General features: G+C 43.4%; 1 protein-coding gene across 4 annotated transcripts in view; it reads left to right on the top strand.

Moving 5' to 3' along the window:
• The first annotated feature begins 1,214 nt into the window (after nt 1-1,214).
• TNNI3K (TNNI3 interacting kinase) overlaps nt 1,215-24,472 on the top strand; it is a 99,385-nt gene continuing 76,127 nt past the window's right edge. For all 4 annotated transcript variants that reach the window (XM_054834518.1, XM_054834519.1, XM_054834517.1 and 1 more), the window contains exons 1-5: nt 1,215-1,323; nt 1,986-2,094; nt 7,785-7,870; nt 9,417-9,514; nt 14,538-14,648. In XM_054834518.1, the coding sequence (XP_054690493.1) occupies nt 1,284-1,323; nt 1,986-2,094; nt 7,785-7,870; nt 9,417-9,514; nt 14,538-14,648 (444 nt within the window). In that variant the 5' untranslated portion in view covers nt 1,215-1,283. The remainder of the gene's footprint in view (nt 1,324-1,985; nt 2,095-7,784; nt 7,871-9,416; nt 9,515-14,537; nt 14,649-24,472) is intronic.

Below are 24,472 nucleotides of genomic sequence, written 5' to 3' on the forward strand. Positions count from 1 at the left end.
GAAAATACAGGGAAATGGATATGAAAAGGGTAGACAATAAATGAGCAGATCTGTGCTAACCAGATTACTGAGGAGACTCAGTTTGTGTGAGTGAAAAGCAATGTTATTTTGCTGTTAACCAATCCCTCACAGTTCTTAAGCACGGACTCTTAAGGAAATGCATCTGTGCACACAGGCTAGATTAATTTTGTCATGGTTTGTTTGCAGGTATGTGCACGCACAGTGCCCAGTTTGCTCAGTTCGCCCTTCCAGCTAGGCAGATCATGGGGGTTTTATACATTACTGTGACACCAGGTCCAAGATAAAATACCAATAAACAGGAAAATAGATTGAGCACAGGGTTTTGTGATGTATCTATGTAGATCCTCAGCTGTCTTGCGCGTGTTCCGCTTGGAATACGAACCAAGCAGCTTGATTGTGTCCTCGTTCATGTCTGGGGAAGTTCCACCTGGGGCAGGAGCAGCAGCAAAACGGCCTCAAGAGTGGCCTCAAGAGTCTCCTCCCTTCTTTGTCTGTCCGTAAGTGGGGGCCAGCCCCGCTGCCCCCAGGCCACGTCCCTCGTCAGCCGTCTGAGGCCGGTTTAGCCAGCTGAGCCGCTGCCGCCTGATGGTGCATGGAGGGTGAATCTCTGCGGTGGTTCTGTACGTGCCCGCAGGAGGACACGAAGTACACATACCGAGCTCCTGACAGGCACCTCGCGTCCTAGTCTAATTCTGTGGGACTTCCTTGGCATAACAGTGTGTGCGAATATTACCAAACCTCAAAAAGTCAGTACTCTCTGATGCGATGACATTTGCACTTCCTACGTAAAATACCCAGATGTTCCCAAGCCATCCCCTATGTGAGGATGCATTTTAATGATACGAGCTGAGATCATCTCTGGCCTCTCCAAACTGGGGACACGCGGCGCTCCTTGGGGATCCTCAAAGTGCACTTGGGATTCAGCTGCTTAAAATCCTTTTTCTCTCCAAAATTGGTAGCAAGCCGCCAAACTACCTGCTTCCCACCGGTTTTAGCTATGCAACAGATGAACGCAAATGTTCCCGTTGAAATGGACAGTGGGTTTTTAAGCAAGCTGATTAGGTACCTTTCTTATTTTTTTACAGTTGCCAGCACAGACTGTTTTGCTCCGTGTCATTGTTGCATGACATTCCATTTGGCACAGAGTTTATTTTTAGCCAGAGACTATCAAAAGTATTTTTCAGTAGGACTGTCACTGCTCTTGAACAAGGAATCATATTACTGCAAGAACTTTGCTGAAACAAAGAAGATATATTGGACAAATGGGAAATTATAAATCTAGACCAACCCAAACTTGCACTGGTAATTAATGTTGCTTTTTTCAATGCAATATACCATACATCCATCTGCAAGAAGCAAATGATATTTCGGGAAATAACTCATTGCTAATTTACTCTTGAGTTCAAGGATAAGGTATTGTATTGTTCTTGGTTTACAAGAAGACTGGCTTAATCCAAATCGCATATACAGACTGCAAAAGAAGACAAAAAGCTAGTAAACTAAATTTCTTTGTGTAATCGTGTAAGATCATAATAACTTAGCTTATTATGTTGATTTAACTCGTACTTCATTAGAAAAACCTTTAAACTTCCAACCTTTCTGCTGTGTGTCTATGCTAAGATTTAAGAAATAAGAGCTAAAAAATGCAACCTAAGGTTTAAGTTTTCTCTTGTTCAAGTTAAAAATATTTCTGATAAGGATTCATACGTATTAGTTGTCTATGAAATCAGTATATATGTGTCTATATTGGTCGCAGCAAGAACAGTGTACTATTTGTAATATTTTAAACTGTCATACTTTAATAGTACGACTTTAATAATACTTTAATAATATGAAACCATGTACAATTGGATGTTTAAAAATCAAGTGCTTTGGTTACTGGGACATTATGATTTCAGTTCCTGGCTTTTACATGTTTTGAAGTGTTTTATGAATCAGGGTTTGTTGGGGTTTTTTTTTGTTAGATGAATGGAAGAAGAAAGTTAGTGAATCGTATGCTATAATCATAGAACGATTAGAAGATGACCTGCAAATCAAAGAAAAGGAGCTGACAGAACTGAAGCATGTTTTTAGGTAAAATATTCTGGAAATCTGCTTATTAATTTCTTTCAGATGAGAATGTGCTATTAAACAGTATTTTCAGTTTCAGGTGTTTTCTCATGGAAGGGGTTTCTCATGTATGGAATGCATGGTTTTAATGTCTATTTTTGGGAATATGTCATTACAGTTCTGGGCCAGAGCCCCACAGCATACTACCAAAATCAGTGGCTGTTAGTTACTAACGCCAATATTTTACAACAAACACCTATATACTTTTGTAAATTAATTAGCTTTAATGGGATGTCTAGTTTTGATGTGTACTTTTCAGTTTTGCTAATGTGTTTCTTCGGACAGGAGTATTGCTGAAGTAACAAATTTTAAATGAACATAAAAGCAGATTATCTTCTGAAAGTGGATTTCAAATTCATGATTGTAATCGCTTTCTTGGGACAGCACATGCTATCAAGCAAGTTCATCCAACCAAGTAACACACTTACATGTTCATTATCTGAAAGCTCAAATCCAGAAAACACCCAGCTCATTGACTGTGAATAAATTAAGAAAATGATCAGGTAAATAATTTCCGACATCAGAACCACTTGAAAAAATTCTAATCAGGGGATTCTAATCAGAAATAAATCACAAGCTCAAAAAAGCCAAACTGGTCATATAAATTATTCATCGTGCTCATTTTCAGCTCGCATAATTGTCACTGTTTGAGCCTGTTAAGTGAAAGATGACATTGGGCTTTCGCGGCGATATGCTGGCCACTTTGGCTGTGATCCAGTAAGGTACTTCGGTTCTTGCCTCATTTTAAGCATGTTTGGTAAATCAGTAAAACTAATTATCTTAACAAATTGCAGCCAAAGTACTCTTTATTCTAGATAAGCAAGACAACTGAGTATATGGTGAAAGTGCTTAATTCCTGCATTAGGCATAGGAATAAAGACAAAATTAACTTCAAGATCAGCAGAGCTTTGGCAGTTCAGCTTATCGGTCTATCTTACTGCCCCGTGTAAGTCTCGATAAGATGTCAGCCAAACTCTTCTTCTTAGATAAGGAGCAGTGCTCTTTTCCTTGGAAGGAGTGGGAATTAGTTATACTGGTTACATTGCATTGGAAAGGCTTTTTTTTTTTTTTTTCTTTTCAGTCAGGCTTGAGGAATCAGCCAGTGACTTCATTTCCAAAAGCTGCCTTCACCCCTGGGTAATGAAATCGGTCAGGTTTTGTGAGTGTCTACAATCCAAATATGGCCTGTGTAAAAAATCAGTCTTGACTATATGCAAAACTTCTCTACAGCAGCAGTGATTATTTTTGGAAGACTTCTGAAGTAGCAGAGGAATTAATAGGGTTTTTCCCATTGTTAAGGCAAATCCATTTATTTAAAAAATTTAGGACTGAGAAACCAGTCGGTTGTTGGAAGGTAAGGCAAAGAAGGTAATTTGCCTGATAGAAATGAAATAAGCAGCTGTTAAAGTCCCCGCTCTGGAAGGTTTGGGACGTAAATAGGACAGCAGTGACAAAGAGCTGTCAGCATCCCCGTGTTACGCTCAGGGAACGCGTGCACAGGTCAAGGGGTAAATCGTCCAGCGCCATGAACAAAACCCAACAGCTGCGACCGCGAAGGGTAAATTTGTAAGTGGCACCTGTCGCTCCTTGGATAAAAGCTGTCCCTGTTCTGTCCCGATATCTCAGAGCTGCTAGTGCAACGGTTTCCTAAAATCACTGCCCTAAAAATGAAAAGTCAGAATTTCATTTCCCTAAAACATGCCATTGTGTCTTCAGAAGGGAATTGGGAGGACACCTAGACAAAACCGGGCCCTGAGTGTAGTCGTTTGAGCTAGCTTTCATTTTCAACATAGGCCTTTTAATTGCAGCTTTTAATATATAAAACTTTCCTTGCAATATTTTCCCACAAAAACATTAAAATTTCACCAGTTTATAAGAACTCAAATTATATTAAAATTGAATATCATTAAGAAAAAAACCTGAAAATTATTATTATTATTATTATTATTATTATTATTATTCTTCAAACTGGGAGAAGAGGAAAATTCAAAGATATAGCTAAAATGGTAAAACCTGGATTCTTAACCACACATTAAGTGCTAGGAATATGAGTTTTTAATGTAATTCTAAAGATAAAAATCGAAGCAGAAGACACGACTGTACAGCACGATAATATTCTGTGATTTTTGAGACCTGCAGAATTCATCCTTCAGACAAAGCGATCCACTCCCCCGCGCAGTCACGGCAGCGCGTCCATGGGTTCGGTTGTACGTCCGTGCATCCCCAGCACGGCGCAGCGAAGACAAGTTAACCGAGACGACTTGTTTCCCAGAACACGGAGTTTATTTTTTCCCTCAGTTGCCCCTAAAGGAAAACCTGAAGAATAGATGAGCCTGATATCACTGTCATTAATCACAGTATGTCAGAGAAGAATTGCACGAAGATAAAACACATTTGTAGAATGAGATTTTATTCTTACTGAGCAAAACGTTCTCCACGTTAGAAAAATGGAAGTGGCAGATGAAGGGCTGTCACCAAACCAAGGCAAATGTGACTATAATGTGTGAAAAAAACACTCCATACGGGAGCAGTTTACATTTAGGACATAAAAAAATGAGCTTCCTTAACACGTGATACCCATCTTCTAAGGAATGCATATGAAAATCTAGACTGATGTAAGAATTAATCTACTGAAGCACACAGTTTTGGCAAAATAAGTCCAGTTTTTGCATTTATCAATAAATAGTATGTTCTGTTTTCATCAGGCCCGTATCCTTTTCAAATGGCGCACTGCTCCTGAACATTCTGAAACACCCAGTATTGAAAGCAGGTGGTCAGGAGCTTCCATCAGAGTGGTCTTTCTGACAGAAGAAGTTTTTTCCAAAAAGCTAGTTTTCATGAGAAAAAAAAAAAGTCAAAATTTCTCAGAAGGAAAATATTTAATTTTTACATATTTAATATTTAATTACAATTTCCTTTCATTTGAGTTAGAATCGCTAAATTATTTACTTACCAGCACAGTACTTTGTACGCCTGAGACTCACACCACCGTTTTCTTCCATGGACGGGCGTCCGTGGATGCGCGGTCCCGTCTGCCCGCTTCCTCCGTGGCGCAGGGACCGTGGCGCTGGATGCCGCAGCACGGAGAGATGCCGTCCTGGAGCCTGACCTCTACAGAACACGCTCAGAGCCCAGACCCCAGCTTCCATGGGCTATACTCTGTCACTCGGCGCTGCAATAGCTCTCAAACACTCCACTAAACTGGAAGAGTAACTTTCTGGAAGTTAAAATGGTTTCTTTCGAAATAAACCCCAGAAAAATGCAGTGGTTTAACATTTCCAAATTAATTTTGTCACACTTCAGAAAAAGAATACGAAAGCACAGGTTTCATTCCTGGGTTAGAATGATAACGCACCTTGAACAGGCAGGATTTCTTTTAGGATACACAACTAAGAGAACAGAAGCAACAGTCTCTGGCTTTCTCCGCAAAAATAAATTCTATTTAAAGAATAAATTATTGAAATGTTTATTGAAGAAAAAGGCCCAAGTGTCACCTTGCTTAACAAAGGTCATCTCGCTAAGGGGAGCTTCGCATAGGTTTCTCTTTTAAAAGGAGAGAGAGGCATTAAAACCTTATTTTTACTTGGAACTGTGTTAAATGTGTTTAACAGTGCTGCTCCCTCGGGATGGATTTATAGATACACAGATCTAAGTGATCACGGGTATACTGATCCCGAATGGAAAAACACCCAAACTCCTGCTGACCGACTGAAATCATCGTTCTCCACTAAAATATTAATTGCTATGTGTATGTAACTTTGGACAAGCGTCATTACTTAGAATGGTTGGCAGAGCAGTAACGAGTCAATCTGCGCTGAAGGAAAACCGTGAGACTTGACAACAAAAGCGAAAATGTTCACGTATGGCAATCATTTAACGGTCTGTAAGTAAAAACGGAGTGATCCTTTTCCTTCACACTTTTCAGAGGCTCTCTTCACGTGTAGAAAATAAACGTGACGCTGGAGGCGTGCGGGAGTTTGTCAAGTAAAGCTATAACGCACGTTTAGGTAGGACCTGCAGCCCGCGGTACGTACAGCTCTAGCTATGGGGACGTTACCGCGCTCTCACAATAGAATTGTTCATAGGGCATTAACTATCGAAATAAAGGTGTCCGGTCACATTGTCCACAATCTTATACAAAGATACCGGTCAAGTTTCTTTGTAAAACGAGAAGCATCTTTAGGTTACTATCCATCCCCTTTACTGCCAGCTTTTCTAGCTTTATTTTATGAAGTACTTTATTTTTGAGCTTTGACCGGTGTTGTGTGACAGCAAAAGGTGAATGGAAGTTAATGAATTATAAAATTACATAGGTTGTAACATTTTTATGTATGTTCTCTTTTTTTTTTTTTTTTTTTTTTGCTAAAAAAACCCAGAGCATCAAATACAAATGCTGAATGTCTCTTTTAGTGAGTCAGACTTGGTATGGGTCCTATTTATGGCTCCTAGAAATGTATTAATAATAATTACTTCATTTCATCCTTGTGTGGCCTAGAAAGCACTATGACATCATCAAGCTATAAAAAAATGTAACACTGTACCAAAAATGTGGAAGAAAATTAAACATTAAATTGAGCTTCATTTTGTCAGTGTCACAATACGTAAGTGACATTTAGTCGTCTGAGAATTTTAAATGCAAACATGCCTTTCCTTAGTAGGACGTGAGTACAACCTGTAATATTTTAATTGTTTATATCAAAACCAGAAATACTTGACTACAAGTTAATGGGAAGTGAAAATGAGGATCTGTAAGTTGTTATAAAATTCTGGTTTAGTATACCAGATTCCAGTGCAATAAGCCAAAGCAGAATAACAGCGCTACAAAATCCCACCAGTGTGCTGAGAGTTGCAGGGTCTGCGTTCCGTCTGATGCCGTAAAGTGGCGGCAGTAGCGGGGGTTGTGAGCAAGGCGAGAGCCCCGTCCCGCGCGGCTTTGCCCCTGCCTCACTCCAGCCCCTCTCGGATCTCAGGCGCTCGCAGGTCAGCTCCGGACTCGGTGTGCCATTTGAACCGCAGATCCGCAGCCAGAAATGTCACCGCCGCAAAGACTACTTCATTCCTCGACATGCTTTAGAAACATTTTTCCTTCAATCATTGCCAAATTTTGTCCGAGCTTTGGTTGCCTTCCTTCCGTATATGTGCTTCTGTATAAGAGTGTCTGTGTGTTGACCCATGTGTAGTGTTTCTATGATCGCATTTGGGGAACATAAGCTTACTTTCTGAAAAGCCTTTTCTGGTTATTCTTTTTACTTAGCTTGTTTGCTGCTAGTTCTGTGCGTGTCCTGCTCATCGTTTCAGAACAAATGCACAGATTTTAAAAATATTTCTTAGTTATTATCACATCAGTAAAGGAACTGGTTTTGTGTTGATTATTTATATTTCTAAAGAGACTTTCCTCTTTTTTTGTCTAATTTAGCTGAATTTAGAATGTATATACTATGACTGAACAGCAGGATTGTTCAGGAAACAATACATCTGGACTACTCCCTTGATATCAGTGAAGTATTTCTAGATTTACAGAGTGTAAACTGGTATAAATTTAGCCCTGTGTCTCAAAAAATTATGTTGAGATTTCTTTTTTAAATTTTTTCCAAATGAAAGAAACTGTACTAAAGTATGAAAACAGTAATCATCTGCAAAATCTCTTTTTTCAGCTCTGATGAAGCCTTCTGCAAAGTCAATTTAAATTACCGCACAGAAAATGGGCTCTCTCTCCTTCATTTATGCTGCATATGTGGGGGTATGTACTTGAAATATGATGTTCTTTAAGCATTTTATTTACATGACTACTGATTTGCTCTGTCTAATATCTGTCAGGAAGAATACGTTTTCAGTGAATTTCTTTCCGTGTTGTCCTCGTTGGCAGTTGGACAAGCATCTATAAGCATTACTCTAAACCCTATTGCCGAGGGGCTGGATCAAGCTAGACCGAACCCCGTTGCAGCTGATTCTTCGGTCCAAGAGAAGTTTTGGTTAATAGTGTAGGATGTTTTACTACAGGTGTTCAACTAATTCGAAATTACTTGCTATATGTATGAATTAATCGCTCCGTACTCACCATATAGTATTGCTCTACATTTCTGTACGTGGCATAGACTTCAGGCTAGGGAGCTGGTTTTAGCAGTACTTTGCCTTACATACATCATCTATTTTTCTAGTATAATGAAAATACCTGTATTTTATTTCATGATGATTAAAAGAAGAAGAACTCAAACGCTTCAGTGAAAAATATCAGCTGCTAGGATTCTTGCAGAGAGCAAATCAGAGTACGCAAGAAAAGAGTGCAAGATGTCTTCTGGGGTGTTCATAAATAATGGAATTTTCCAGTCTGATCCACATTGCTGCTCTGTTATCCACATAATGAGTCATTAGTCACTGCACACACTTTGCACTTGTGACACAATTTTCAGCAGAAATTGGCTGAGAGAGGCAAAGCAAATTTTACCCTAAGGTTTCAGCTCTGCAAAGTACTTACTAATAACACGCATAAACGATTTGCTCAATCTTAGTTAGATGCTGTCATGAAGGAGGACCTGATCCTGCACCACTGAAAACTGAGTGGATCTTTACTGTGAATTTCAGAGTGCAAAATCATCTCCAAAGATGACATCAGTACCTGGAAACATTAGAGCGATTGATGGGATTGCAGAGAGGAAGTTTAAGAAAACATACCTTGTTAATTAATTAGGTACAGTATGCGAACACTTGAAGGAGGCAGAGAAGCTATTAGATCCAAGATTGTCCTTGATTACTGTCATAAGTATTCAGAAGGCAGACACATTTTTTGAGATCATCACTGTGCATCGGAAAGGTAACGGTAAAGCTACTTGCCCGTGCTGACGTTCATTAACATCCCTCAGAACTACTGCGCTGTAATGGTGTGCGTAGAGAGGGAGAGCAGTGCTTCCGTTCTGAAAGGACAAAGGAGTTAAGTGTCTGAGAAACCAGAGATTCCGGAAGCATCTGCTAGCTTGTGTTCTTTGCACCATGGTCTGGATGTTAAAAGAGGAGTTTGCTTCTTTAAGTTCAACTGCCCTTAACAAATCCTTATAAAATTGCGACCAAACAGTAAGCCAGTACGTGGCCAGATCCGCAGCCGTCCCAGTGGATAAGGAGGTGGTGCCTAATTCCATTTGGAGGTTTCACGAGGTATATTTTATGGCTTGCCTCAGGTCAGCAGATGAGCTACCTATTTCTCTTTGCTTTTAAGCTCACACGGAAGTTTCTTACTTCATCTGCACGTTCTTTTCTGTAAATGACATTTTTTTCCAATTTTCACCCTAAAGGTAACAAATCACATATTAGAACTCTTATGCTAAAAGGACTGCGCCCTTCCAGATTAACAAGGAATGGATTTACAGCTCTGCACTTGGCAGCTTATAAGGTAAATTATTTTGAATAGAATTGATTAAAAGAAATCAGAACTGAGCAGCTTGTTTATCTGAACTATGTAGTTGAACTCTAGTTGCTGCTCCTGGTGACAGTTACAGAGCCCTGGGAGCGGCAGTGAGGGACTCTGGAGCGCAGGTGGTTTTTCCATCAGTCCTCCCGGTCGAAGGGAAGGGGTAAGAAAGGGCCCGTCAAATCTGGCGAGTCAACAAACGATCACAGGGCTGGTGCCACAGTCAGGGGTGCAGCTACTTAAACCGTGGGACTCACTTTGAGAAACCTGGTCTGCTGGGGGCCGATGGGGTCCGTCTGTCAGAGAAGGGGGAGAGCATCTTTGGTCATGGGCTTGCCAAGCTGGTGAAGAGGGCTTTAAACTAACATTGCCAGGAGAGGGGAACCTCAAGCCATCCCACTCCAACCAGTTTGATACCAGCGCCAGCAATAGATGTGCAGAGCCTGGAGAAGGATCACAGGTCAGCAGGAGAGCACCTGAAGTGCAGCGCAGAGGAACTCCAGCCACTCCAACCAGTCAGTCACCTTCATCGGGGCCCAACTGGAATGCCTCTAGGCAAACGCACGTAGTGTGGGGAACAAACAGAGGAGTTGGAGACAGACGCCTGCAGGGCTGTGACCTCACTGGCATCACGGAGACGTGGTGGGATGGCTCCTGTGGAGTGTTGGGATGGAAGGGTACAGGCTCTTTAGGAAGGACAGGCAGGGGAGATGAGGAGGGGGTGTCACCTCTAGGTCACTGACCAGCTGGAGGGCACGGAGCACTGCCTGGGGATGGGTGAGGAGCCGACCGAGAGCTTATGGGTCAGGATTAAAGGGAGGGCAGGAACCAGTGACACTATAGTGGGGGTTTGCTACAACCCACCTGACCAGGGAGACCGAGTGGATGAGGCCGTCTATAGGCAGATAGGAGCAGCCTCACGTTCACAAGCCCTGGTGCTCATGGGGGACTTCAACCACCCCGATCCCTGTTGGAGGGACAACACAGCAGGCCATGAGAAATCCAGGAAGTTCCTGGAATGTGTTGATGATAACATCTTCCTCCAAGTGACAGAGGAGCCAAGGAGGAGAGGTGCCATGCTGGACAAGGAGGTGCTGGTGGGGAATGTGAAGCTTAAGGGCAGCCTTGGCTGCAGTGACCATGAAATGGTGGAGTTCAAGGTCCTCAGGGCAGTGAGGAGGGTGCACAGGAAGCTCACTGCCCTGGACTTCAGGAGAGCAGACTTTGGCCTCTTCAGGGACCTGCTTGGTAGAGTACCATGGGACAAAGCTCTAGAGGGAAGAGGGGCCCAAGAAATCTAGTTAGTATTCAAGGATCACTTCCTCCAAGCTCAGGAGTGATGCATCCCAACAAAGAGGAAGTCAGGCAAAACCACCAAGAGGCCTGCATGGATGAACAAGGAGCTCCTGGGCAAAGTCAGACAAAAAAAGGAAGCCTACGGAGGGTGGAAGCAAGGGCAGGTACCCTGGGAGGAATACAGAGAAACTGTCCAAGCAGCCAAGGAACAGGTTAGGAAAGCCAAAACCCTGATAGAATTAAATCTGGCCAGGGATGTCAAGGGCAACAAGAAAAGTTTCTATAGGTATGTCAGCGATAAAAGGAGGACGAGGAAAAATGTGGGCCCTCTCCGGAAGGAAACGGGAAACCTAGTTACCCCTAGTTATGGAGAAGGCTGAGGTACTCAATGACTTTTTTGCCTCAGTCTTCACTGGCAAGTGCTCCAGCCACATTGCCCAAGTCTCAGGAGGCAAAGGCAGGGACAGAATGAAGAACCGCCCACTGTAGGAGAAGATCAAGTTTGTGATCATCTAAGGAACCCGAAGGTGCACAAGTCCATGGGACCTGGTGAGATGCATCCACGGGTCTTGAGGGAACTGGCGGATGAAGTGGCCAGGCTACTCTCCATCATATTTGAGAAGTCCTGGCAGTCCGGCGATAACCCCCATTTTTAAAAAGAGAAAAAAGGAAGACCCAGGGAACTACAGGCCAGTCAGTCTCACCTCCCTGCCTGGCAAGATCATGGAGCAGACGCTCCTGGAGACTATGCTCAGGCACATGGAAAATAAGGAGGTGATTGGTGACAGCCAACACGGCTTCACTAAGGGCAAATCGTGTCTGACAAATTTGGTGGCCTTCTATGACGGGGTTACAGCGTTGGTGGACAAGGGAAGAGCAACTGACATCATCTACCTGGACTTGTGCAAGGCATTTGTCACTCTCCCGCACGACATCCTTGTCTCTAAATGGGAGAGACATGGATTCCATGGATGGACCACTCGGTGGATAAGGAATTGGCTGGATGGTCGCACTCAAAGAGTTGTGGTCAACAGCTCAATGTCCAAGTGGAGACCAGTGATGAGTGTTTAACGTCTTTGTCGGCAACAAGGACAGTGGGATCGAGCGCACCCTCGGCAAGTTTGCTGATGACACCAAGCTGTGTGGCGTGGTCGACACGCTGGAGGGAAGGGATGCCATCCAGAGGGACCTTGACAGGCTGGAGAGGTGGGCCCGTGCAAACCACATGAACTTCAACAAGGCCAACTGCAAGGTCCTGCACGTGGGTTGGGGCAATCCCAAGCGCAACTACAGGCTAGGGAGAGAATGTATTGAGAGCAGCCCTGAGGAGAAGGACCTGGGGGTGTTGGGGGATGAGAACCCCAACATGCTGGTTGAGCTACCCCAACGTAGCAATGGGTTAGCTGTTGTAGAGGTGGGTAGGAGTGCAAAGAAAGAGGAGGTGCAAGTGGCAGCTTTTGTAATTTTGTCTGAAGATGGGAAGAAAGACACCGCCCTATTTCCAATATTTGCAATGGACAAGCTAAGCCAATTTCCTGCTCCAAGTGCTGGATTTCATAAATCCGGTCACTGGAACACTGAACTTGCCCCAGATGCGTGGTCATTAAATAGGCTGAAGACTCAGTCACGGAGCCGGATACCTAAAAGTCCTGATATGCTGTGGGTGCTGTGGATGCCTTATGCTGTGCAGCTCCCTGTCTTAACTGTATGTCTGCACCATAAGCTACCTTCCTCTCCTAGTCACTATAATATGAGCACTTGCTGTATCTTGCATTATGTCTTGTAATTCCTTTGTTAGTTTAATTCTACAACGACTGGTACCAATCAGATATGCAAGCTATATAATTACGACAATATTAAAATCTTATACATCGTGGAATGAAGTGATGGTTTACAGCAATCATAAAAGAAACTTTCCCCATGCGCAATGTTGCATAATTAGCCAAATGTCTAGAAGAATTTCTCTGCCTTTCTTTAACGTCAATCTCAGTGAATGGTTTCCAATTAATAATTCAGTTGAAAACCAAAACTCTTCGTTTAATAGAACTTTTATAACAGATTTCTAAGATGTTTTCATTACTTGGGAATAGTTTTCATTTTGCTATCAAATCTTGGTTTGTCTGTTTTCTCCGCACTGTAAAGTTGATAAATGTCTCACATCCACTTAGGCACAAAACTATACCAGCAACTTATTTAATCACTCCAGTCATGGGATACGACATCCAATATCTTTTTCAGGGTGCACAAAGCTAAGCAAACTAGGGTGAGTTTTGGGATGTAAAATAAAATGCAATATAACATTTCTTCTGTAAGTGGCATTTTAAGACTTTAAGATTTGCCATGAGTTACCCAATTACAGTTTTCGTTGTATTATAGTTCTTTTCTAAGTAAAATATAAAGGAGCCTAGAGATGCCACAAAAACAATAAAGCAATATATATTGAGACAGGGCAACTTCTTGTGAAACTCCTTGACTTCTTATCTATACCCTGAATATTTGTGACATTTCATAACAGTAAAACAGAACTAAGAAAACTGGCCTGACTCACTAATTAGAACAGAACATTTCAAGATAATTCAAACTCAGCCTGTCTTCCCAGGCTGCGTAATACCCAGTCCATTATGCAACCAAGTACCAGGCTTCAAGGTCTAAAACTATTTGATAGGAAAAGTGATATAAACTTTTACTGTCCATCATTATCAAAGAAAAAATCCTAATATTTCCTGGAAACAGGAAAACTATTTCAGTGTGAACACATGTTATGCTTTCACAGGCATATTTTAACTGCTGCTTCTCTGCCATTGATTCATTCTTACCCTTCCTTTAGTGTCTGCTTCGAAGAGGTAGAGAACAATGAGGAAGTTTGGAGATTTGGCATCTCTTTTGCCCTTGTGTTGTGTGCATTTCTGCTCAGGGAGCGCTGAAAACAAATTGGAGAAGGCTCAGCTCTGGGTGATGGTGATGGTGATGGATGGAAGGCAGATCCCCAAGAAGTGAAGACTGCGATAGCTCTGGCTGGTGCAGTTAGAACGGGTGACAGTGAGACAGAGGGCCTGGTTTCTCCTGCGAATTCTGCCACTGCGCCCAGATAAATTGTGTTTAATTTCTCTATTTGTAAAGGAGAATTTATTAATAGTCATATTGCCTGGGCATTATGACTCTTACTGTGTTTCTCAAGTTTATTTTTATTACTACCATTTCATAGTGCCCATTGCTGTTGTTATACCTGGAAGAAGTCACAGCAAAAATTGTGTGCATGACAGGAAAGAAGTGACACGACATGGAAAATAAGCTCACAGATCAGAATTTGGCGTACATGATATATATGTATCCTGGGGACTCCTCAGGTGCCCTTCTTCTGTGTTAGGTACTGTAATGTTCTGGCATTTAAAACAGTTTGTGTGAGCACTTCATAATGCCTTGGAGACCGAGAGATCTTTAAAGACGTGATAAAATCAGAATAGAGACTGCTTTTAAAGATACAGGCTCTAGTACAGCAGAAGAGAGACTTTGGGTGCCCAGGACAAGTCTTCCCTCCACTCCCTTCCTTGCACTCTTGTGCTCCGGGGGTCTGGGCCAGTCCCTTGGCTTGAAACGCAGCAGTGCAACAGCGGGGGGGGGCTGGTATACCCAGTTCTCTTTGGCTCCCTCCCTGGAATTGTTAGAGCTGTGTCCCAGAAATAACATGTTTTAAATGCGTGCCTTTCAGGACAGCGCAGAGCTGTTAACGGCACTGCTGCATGGTGGAGCTGACATTCAGCAAGTCGGGTACGGAGCTTTGACAGCCCTTCACATTGCCACAATCGCCGGTCATCATAAGGTACGTTCCTCCTTTTCTGCGCAGGAAATGGTAGAAGTGAGTACTAATATTGACAGGTCATTTTATTTTAGATGGATGCCATTCAAAACAATTGTTGGTACATTTTCGGAAAACCCCATCTGTGCATATATTTTTACACTGAGCAAACATGCACAAAGGACAAACATCGGTTTGCACATCTCTTACCTTTAAAGTCTTGGCGATAAATGGCACTGTTTTCCGAATATCAGAAGTGTTAACCAGGAGATACGTGACAAAACACGCTCACTCGCACACGTTAGGATTTCTGAAGCTGGATATGGAGTGAGGCTTCCAAATACTGTCCTTCTGAGTGTGAAGGAAGCACAACAAGAGTTTTATTCCCTCTTCTAGGTGTTATGGGCTCTGCTTCACAGCTCTGTGATTCTCACTTCAGGAAGGGACGGAGATTCTCAGTTTAGAGCTATTTTATACTATAAAATATATATATATTATATTTTATACTAATAAATATTTTATATTTATTAGTGCAGGGAGAACTGTTGTCAGGGTGAGGGTAGTGTGAATCTCAAACATCCATATCGATGAGTGTCCTGCGGGTTGGGGATGTATCGCTATGGGGAGCAGAGGAAGGAGGAGGGGGTGGGATTCCCTAGGTGCCCGTAATCCAGCCCTTCCCTTTCTAGCCGCGCTGTCAGTCATGAGTCTGTTTTCTTCTCATTTACCACCTCAGCTCAGTCATTTCACACATCATCTCATTTCTGTCACCCTGGCAACAGCTCATTCAGTGTAATTTATTTATTTTTTTAATCTCTTAAAGTACTGGGTGTGCAAAATCCCCTTGGTAATGAAGGGTTTACGACTGTAAATGTACTCATGAATTCAGGTACTTTGCTTTTCATCTCCTTTGGGCCCATTAAGCAAGCAAAGATTTTGTCCTCTGCGTCAGTAAAAGTTTTAACTTGTACAGAGTGCTGGACTAATTTATGGAGACAGAAACCAGAATTCTTTATAGAGAGATAATCAGCAAGAAATGCAAGAAAAAATAACAAATACAAAGGAAATAGAGGTGATATTAATACTTGCCGTTACGCTGTGAATTTAGTTGTGCATCTTAGGCTTACTTCAGGTGTAAGAGTGTGGCTGGATGACTGGAACAAAGCGTGTGTGCGGTTTGCACCAGAAACAAGAACCTCGATGTACGCACATGGCAAGACAGAGCCCGTGCCTTACGAACGGCCAGGTCGGAGCAGTCACTGAGCCTACGGGTGTGAGTAAAGCCATCTCTGCGGCACCCGCCTCGCACACGCACCCCATTCGCCACAAATACACATGTAGCAAGAGTTACCTAGCTCTATATGGAAAGTCATCTCTGCTACATATAGCAGTAGTTACACATAGCAGTAGTTACACATAGCAATAGTTACACATAGTAATAGTTACACAGAGCAATAGTTACACAGAGCAATAGTTACACAGAGCAATAGTTACACATAACAATAGTTACATATAGCAATAGTTACATACAGCAATAGTTACACAGAGCAATAGTTACACAGAGCAATAGTTACATATAGCAATAGTTACACATAGCAATAGTTACATATAGCAATAGTTACACAGAGCAATAGTTACACAGAGCAATAGTTACACAGAGCAATAGTTACATACAGCAATAGTTACACAGAGCAATAGTTACACAGAGCAATAGTTACATACAGCAATAGTTACACAGAGCAATAGTTACACATAGCAATAGTTACACAGAGCAATAGTTACATACAGCAATAGTTACACATAGCAATAGTTACACATAGCAATAGTTACATACAGCAATAGTTACACATAGCAATAGTTACACACAGCAATAGTTACACATAGCAATAGTTACACACAGCAATAGTTACATACAGCAATAGTTACACATAGCAATAGTTACATACAGCAATAGTTACATACAGCAATAGTTACACATAGCAATAGTTACACATAGCAATAGTTACACACAGCAATAGTTACATAGTTATAGATTGAAAGCCATCTCTTTGCTACATTTTCAGTCAACCAACTTACACACACACACAAAGTATTTACTACAAATACACAAATAGAAATAGTTACATCATTATATATTGAAAGAGAGGGAAGACTTCCCCCCCCCCCCCCCAACCAGGCAGTTTTGTTGCGGAACTGATGACGCTTTAGAAATTTTCTGTACTATCTCAAGAACTGTGCTAACATTTCAATACCTGCTCTGAGAACCTATGGGGCTAGCCACTCAAGTGCAGCTGAGGAAAAGTGATACTTCTTCATTTATGCAGTTTAGATTTCTTTTTAACCTATTGTTTCTGTTTAGTCTGAAGAAATTATCAGATCTCTGGGCCAGTAACAATATGCTGGATTTTCTATGTTATTTGGCCTTTCAAAGATGCCAACAGATCCCTACTGGACTCTGCAGTCAGGAAGCTTTTGGAAACTGCACCAGGCACCCTTTGCAAGTTTTTGCACTTAATGCCGTTGAGTATTTCACCCTGTGCATTAACCGCAGGTATACGTAGATAGAGACAGTATCTCACATCACAGCAATCACTGCGGGGCTCAAAGTTCTTTGGAGCCTATGGGCAGTGATGCAAACGACGATACCAACGGTAAAGTAGTCACTGGGAGAAAGAAGCCACGCTTTGCAACTACAGCTCTGAACAGCAAGTGCAAGAACTGTGTACCCTTAGTAAATTTACGTGCACTTGCAATTTACTTAGTAAATTTACTATAGCTTGGCTGCAAAAGGCTTCCTGACTGTGAGAGTGAAGGAGGCAGAGATTTACCAGAGGAACGGGTTCAGCGCTGGTTAGTGTAGGGAGTGCGTGGTAAGTCCCATGGGGGGAGGCGTCGTGTCAATTAAAGCTCCCCCCTCTCTCATGGACGTATACGGTACGCTGTTTCACCCTCTTCAGGGCTATCGATGTAGCCTGTCTGTATATGTCCTGGTCCTGGCGAGGACAGAGTTAATGTTCCCCGGAGCCAGGACAGGTGAGCCAGGCTGGCCGGGGGCTATTCCATGCCATGTGCCGTCACATTCCCCATACAGGGGCTGCGTGGGGAGGGGCGGCTCGGCGTGGTCTGGGACGGGCTGAGCTCCGGTCGGTCCTGGGATCGGTAAAGTGCTCTCTGGTGCCGTCACCCATTGTGGCTCCTCTCCCTTGCCATCCCAGTGACCTGTCCTTACCCCGACCCACGTCCCAGTGACGTGTCCTTACCCCAACCCACATCCCAGTGACATGTCCTTACCCCGACCCACATCCCAGTGACATGTCCTTACCCCGACCCACGTCCCAGTGACGTGTCCTTACCCCGACCCATGGGCTTTGCCTTTGTTTTCCCGTTCTGCTCCCCATCCCACCGAGGGGGGTGGGGGGGTGAGTGAGGGGCCGCCTGGTGCTGAGGGCTGGGGCTGAACCACGTCAGTACATGCCTGTGTATATGTATATATGTGTGCGTATGTATACTTTGTCTGATGGGACCTTTCCCCAGCTCGTGGGCCAGCAGGGACAACCGAGGATGCTGGTGAATTTAGCTTTACATCGCAGCCTCCAGAATGGTTCCAAAATGATTTGAATCCAACAGGTATGTTTGTGCTTCTTGTTAAAGGCAGGATGCATACAGACACAGTTGGCGACAACCTTGCGTTACCTAGAGAGCCTGCGTGCGTGGAGCAGGTTAAGCTGCAAGGTTAAACCAGTTTACAGGTGGTCACACCAAGGCACTCAGTTAAAAAGCTGCTGACCCTCAGTGTCTGAGTCCGCAGCTCCAGCAGCGATCAGGGGACAAATCAATCTGCAGGTCTGTTTAGGGCAGCGAGGGAGCACGCTAGCAGGGCAAGCGAACCCCTTCCATGTTGAAGGTCTGCTCCTCAGGCGGACGAACGTGGCTCCTCGGTGTGCCGGCACGAGCGAGGCCGAGAGGGAGCGGGGATGGGGCGTCCACATTGCCGCTTCGCAGCCCTGAGCTCGCAGGGCGTCGTGTCGGTCCCTTCGAGTACACGTACAGCTCTGTGTTTTAGCTTAGTGGGCATCCATCCTCGCGTGTCCTATCGCTAAAAAACAGGTGAGGGACCACCATATCTAATTGTTCTGCGCAAGAATTATAATGGAGATATTAACCAGAGTCTGAACTCTTTAATGATCTTTTTCATTTTTATGGAGTATGTATTTAATGTTTCGAGTAATTTTTGAAAGGTCTGGGCCTTGTCCTGCAAATGTCAAAGGCAACCCTGCTATTTGTCTTTAGCTCCTGCTGAGGTTAGTGAAGAATAAGGGTGCTCAGAATCTGACAAGAATAAGACCATTAACTTGATAAGAAATAACTTATTGCGAGTGGTTTTGAAAAGCCCCTTATTTCTTCCTTGGAGATGATCAGATCTTTATCAGAACTGTTCTCCATAAGTAGAGTAGGACTCTATACAGCTCATTTGGTTCATCTGCTGGTCTGGGGATTGAAGATTTATAGCCCGAGTGCAGGCTTTTTCTTTCCTTCTTTGTATAGCTTTGAAATTTTCAGTCAGCTTAGAAGCTCTTCTGCTAGGTTAAATAGATTATTTTGTCCAAAATTTCATTAATATTTGTGGAAATATGGAATAATTTTTTCAACCTCACAAACAAAATAGAAAGACAAAATAGATTTTTGGTCATCTTCCTAATTCCAATAAGATAAATAATTATTTATACCATTAAATAAATAAACAGCAGAGGTATACACACCAATCTATGCAACATGGTCTGTTACTACAGAAGAGGACTGACTATATTTAAGAGAAAGACAGAGAGAACTGGGGAAAAAATTGCTTTGTTTCCCATTTCCCTGAAGAGTCAGGCTATGGCTTTCGCTCCATCAGCACACCTCAAACCACTAGAGTGCTCTGAAATGAGGATACTGAAGGGCATCAGCATCAGCGGGATGTTTCGACTCATTTCAGCCAGCGTGGTGTATAAATATTTCATGTGCTCTACGACTTAGTGTCGTATTTTACTTGACCAAAACTATGCTGTTGGCTTATTTTATCTATTAATGGAAATTGCCGCTCTCGATGGGAAGAATGAAAAATTAATGAAAAATTATAAAATAAGCCGATGGCCATATTAGAAACATCACCAAATAAGTTTAATAAATCTCTCATTAAGTCTGCTATCTTGAAAACAGTAAATGTTTCCAGCCCAGGGAGGTCATTGCTAAATAAGTAATTCATGTGCTTCGTACACATTTATGTGTTGTCCAGTATTATCACGTTGGAACACCAGTATCATTGCCTATTTCGTTTTGTAATTTAAAGTTGTCATTCTGAGATTCCAACAGCTATGGATGTGTGAACTGGACTGAGGGCGGCAGGCAGGATGAACCAGCGCTGCTTAATTTTGGCAATCTGCACACCTGAGAATCCGAAGTGTGAATGAGTTTGTAGGAAGGATCTGTTGGGGAAAAGGGTGTTAGTCCCACCTTACAGATTTTCTGCATTAATAGATCCCTTTTCAGTAACAATTCCTATGTTAGACCAGCATGTTTGTCACCTACTGTCTTCACTGGAATTTTACTAGTAATAGGAGCCCGTTCAAATGATCTAAGCAGCCTTGAGAGATTAAATTTATGTGAGCCTACCTAAATGGTTCACAAAGTCCCCATTTTCTTCTTTCATCCCCTGCATTTTATGCCAGTGCTGCATCTTCCCAGCCCTTTGTTTTATCTGACACCAATTCTTCAGCCCTTTTCAGAATCGTTCTAGAACCAGGAGTGCAGCAGTGGTATCTACACGGCATCAATACGCGTGACTACACCAGCTGCACGATAACGGGGAATCAAAGATCCTCACAACTTGCCTCTGTCCGAGGATCCGGCCAGTGACGACGGGTACTGGAACTCACGAATTTTGAATTCGATAGCTATTTTTAATAGCTACCAACAAACCGCCCGGATTGAATGAGGTGAAGGAAGGCTTTTACAGCCCACGAATGGGAGCAGGCGGCGTTTGCACACACGAGTGGAAAAGCACCGAGTTGTGGCTCAGTAACGGAGCTTACATTAACCTGATGGTGCTAACTTGTCTGAAAACTCTGACAAACTTTGACAATGCTTTTCTCCAGCTGTGCTTTCTCCCCAAGAGTGTCCTGTGCCGCAAAGTTATGTCTGACCCATTTTTAAGCTAGAAGAAGTCAAAGTACCTGCAACATTTTAGAACTATAGTATTGTTACATTTACAGCCATCGCTTTGCCCAGAACAGTTATCTCTTAGCAATATTGCACCAAAACCTTTAAAATATTCTGTGTCGAACATCTAATCAATATTGGCGAAGTATTGAAAAAATCCCATTCTTTGGCCCTCTGTAGAAAAAGCAGTCCTGGGGAGAGCATTACCTTTCAAGACACCAGCACCTGCATCCTTCATGACTGATTTCTCTCTGACCTGTGTTTCTGCTCGTTGGAACAGCTAAGATAAAAGACCGTGCAAAAGCTTATTGCTGGTCAGACGTCTGTCCTCGTGTCTTACAGAGGAGCATACATTAAATATTTCAGTAGACTTTTTCCTAAGACAGACAATTAATTGTATATTCATCAGCAAGCTGCATTTAAAACATTCAGAAGCCCCTTAGCAGTTTCTTAATTCAGTCTGATACAGTTGGTTCTAAAATTCTTACAGATACGCGGGGAGTTAGGAGTTGTAATAATTTGATGCAAAGACACTTTGCAGGACATGACTGATCATATCTACATTTGCTAAATTGGAAGGAATTAGGCAAATGCCTGCCACTAATCATATTTTTGTTTTAATACTTTAATTAATAAAGGAACTCTGAAAATCATGAGATTCTTTACGTATCTTAGTGTAAGGCTGTACAGAGGCCAGCACTGGCGCGAAGGCCTTCACTGTTGAAGTTGTCTTCTCATTTAAATTTTACCTGCTAAAAAGTCAATAAACATTGATCTTATTTTCTTAGAGGATTTCTTATCCCTTGCCCTTGTCCAAAAGACAAAGTCCTTACGCAGTCTGTCTAATGTTTTATTTTGTTGACTCCTTCTAACCTTCAGAGTAGCTTAATTAATTGGCTTTGAAGTGAACGTAATTGACTTGAATGTTCAAAAAGGTTCTGAGTAAACCTTTCATAAAAGAATTTTAAGAACAATTACAAAGTAAGAGTATTGTTCAAAGTGTTCAAAGTGTCGTTTTGAGTTAAAAATGGGTTATGTGAGGAAAAGGGCAGCAGTTGTTTCCCTCGTTCTCCCGCCTGCGCCACTGTGAGCCCAGCCCGGGAAGCTGCTGGCCACCTTTGTTCCCAGGCGGTCCAGCGGGCTCGAGCTCAGCCCCCCGTCGAGCCAGGTCCCGAGGTCCTTTCCAGCAGAGCTGCTCCCCAGCCAGCTGCCCACCGCCCGTGCTGCTGCAGTAGAGGATTTCGTGTTTGTCGCTGCTGAACTTCGTATGGGTCGTGTCGGTCCATTCCTGCCTGGGTCCCTCTGGGTGCCAGTCCCACCCTCCAGCGTACCGAGGACATCGAACAACACAACGGGAGTGCCATCCGTCGCTGCCTCCGGGACAACTGCAAAAGATGTCAGAGGGCAGGTCCCGGCACAGACCCCTCTAGTGCTCAACGTGGTACGAGCCTTGAGGCAGAGAACAGCTTTTTAACTGCTGCCCTCCAAGCTCCACCATCTAACCACCTTTTCCCTCGCCTAGCTTTGCACCCATCCAGACCATAAGATCTCAGCTTTGCTACGAGAATACTGTCGAAGTAAATGGCACCCGCTGCTCTCCCCTCACCCAGAGATCCAGTCATTCTCTCACGGAGGACAATCAGTCGGCCAGGCAGGACTTACGCTTGGTACCTCGGTGCTGGCTGGACCCGGTCACTGAGGCACTGAGAACTGCTTTCTCTGCAGCTGGGACATTTCCCCGACATTACAAGCTGCACCTTTAGTCATAGTCTGTCTCCTGAGGATAAAAATCTTTTTTCGGTCATTCTATAAGAATTTAAGGCTCTTTTTGCCCCAGAAATTTTCCCCTTTCTGAAGTAATTTTATCCTTGCACATCAACCCAGCACACCCACCTACTTGTAATGCCTATGACAACTTTCACCGTTTCCTAAGATTCCTTTCTTCCTTCTTGGAAAGATAGCTTGTCTGTGAAACTATCAAGATTGTCTCTGTACCCCTCTCATCATTTACAGTCGAGTAGAGTTTGCTTAATTTGACTCACAAAATTCTTTTTATCAGGAGATCACAAAGCTAGCATGATTGCCATTTCAACAGCCTGGAAAAATGTGTCAAAATTCATCTAGTTTCATGTTTATCATCAGAGGTGGATCCACATTGCTCAGCACAGTTTTTTCATCTTGAAGATCCACCTTGACGCTGGTAGATGAAGCTAAATTTTGAATTCCATCTTGCAAAGAAAGGAAGGAGAATGGGAGTGGTGGTCCCATCCCTGAGTGCGTTATAGCCTCACAGTTGCATGCCTAAATTAAAACCAAACTGATCCAAAGAAGTCCCAGCCATATTCTTGTAACACCTACAGGTCCAAACATCTCTCTTCAGAGCCAACAGCTACAACTTCAGTGTTATGGTAGTAGTTTGCTGAAAAATGTCTAAGCTGATTCACTCGAAAGCCACCAAGCCATTAAATCACAGACTAACTGGCTCTGTGTTCCCCACCTCCGGTCCACCAAGCTACCGGTATACTGCAAATTGTCTGGGCACAGGATGCACGATGGAGGGATGGAAGGATGTCAACACACAGGAGATTTAGCAAGGGAAATCCTGACTATATATAGAGGGGGTGAGAGGATCACAATGAGAGTGGTGCAGCACTGAAAGCTTTCCAGAGAGGATGCAGAACCCATCCTTGGAAATAATCAAAATTCAACTGGACAAGGCCCTGAGCAGCGTGATCTTTGAAATTAGTCCTTGCTTTGATCACGAGAGTGGACTAGACACCTCCAGAGGAGCCTTCCAACCTAAATCATTCTATGATTCATTGTCTCCATTTCTTTCATACGTGAAGTGTACTTCCCCTGGGTGCTGACCAGCTGGAAGGCAGCTTTGCCGGAATGGACCTGGGAATCCTGGTCGACGACAGGTCGAATATGAGCCCCCAACGTGCCCCTGCAGTAACAGACATCCTGGCTGCGTTAGGAAGAGTGCTGCCAGCAGGCTGAGGGAGGAGGTTATTCCCCTCTGCGCAGTTCTGGTGAGGTGGCACCTGGAGCGCTGTGTCCGGTGCTGGGCTCCCAGAGACACATGGACATACCGGAGCGAGTCCAGCAAAGGACTAGGAAGATGGTTCATGGATTGGAGCATCTGACACACGAGGAGAATCTGACAGAGCTGGGACTCTTCAGCCTGGAGCAGAGAAGGCTCTGGGGGGATCTCATCAACGGGTACGAATACCTGAGCGGGGGGGTGGTAAAGAAGAGGGACCCAGACCGGAACAGGTTTTTGGGGAGGCTGTGGAGCCTTCGTCCTTAGAGACTGGACAATATTCAAAACCTGACTGGACATGGCCCTGCGAGACCTGCTCTAGGAGACGCTGCTTTATGTAGAGGCATTGACTGGACAATCTCCAGAGCTCCCTTCCAACCTCAAAGATTACGTGATTCTGTACTACCTGCGGAGTCTGGCGATGGCTGCTTGGGATGCCGTTCATCCCTAGGATGGCCTTTATTCGGGAGTCCTCTCACTCCCGCCAGCTCCCACCTTCTCCCTTGCCTCATGCTCAGAACTCACGTGTCTGCACCACCGCAGCAGCCAAAGAGAAGCATCAGCCTCTGTGGGGCTGCTTTGTGATCTGCCTAGGCTGATGCCCACT

The sequence above is a fragment of the Grus americana genome, chromosome 8, assembly GCF_028858705.1.
Source record: "Grus americana isolate bGruAme1 chromosome 8, bGruAme1.mat, whole genome shotgun sequence".
Taxonomy (NCBI): Eukaryota; Metazoa; Chordata; class Aves; order Gruiformes; family Gruidae; genus Grus; species Grus americana.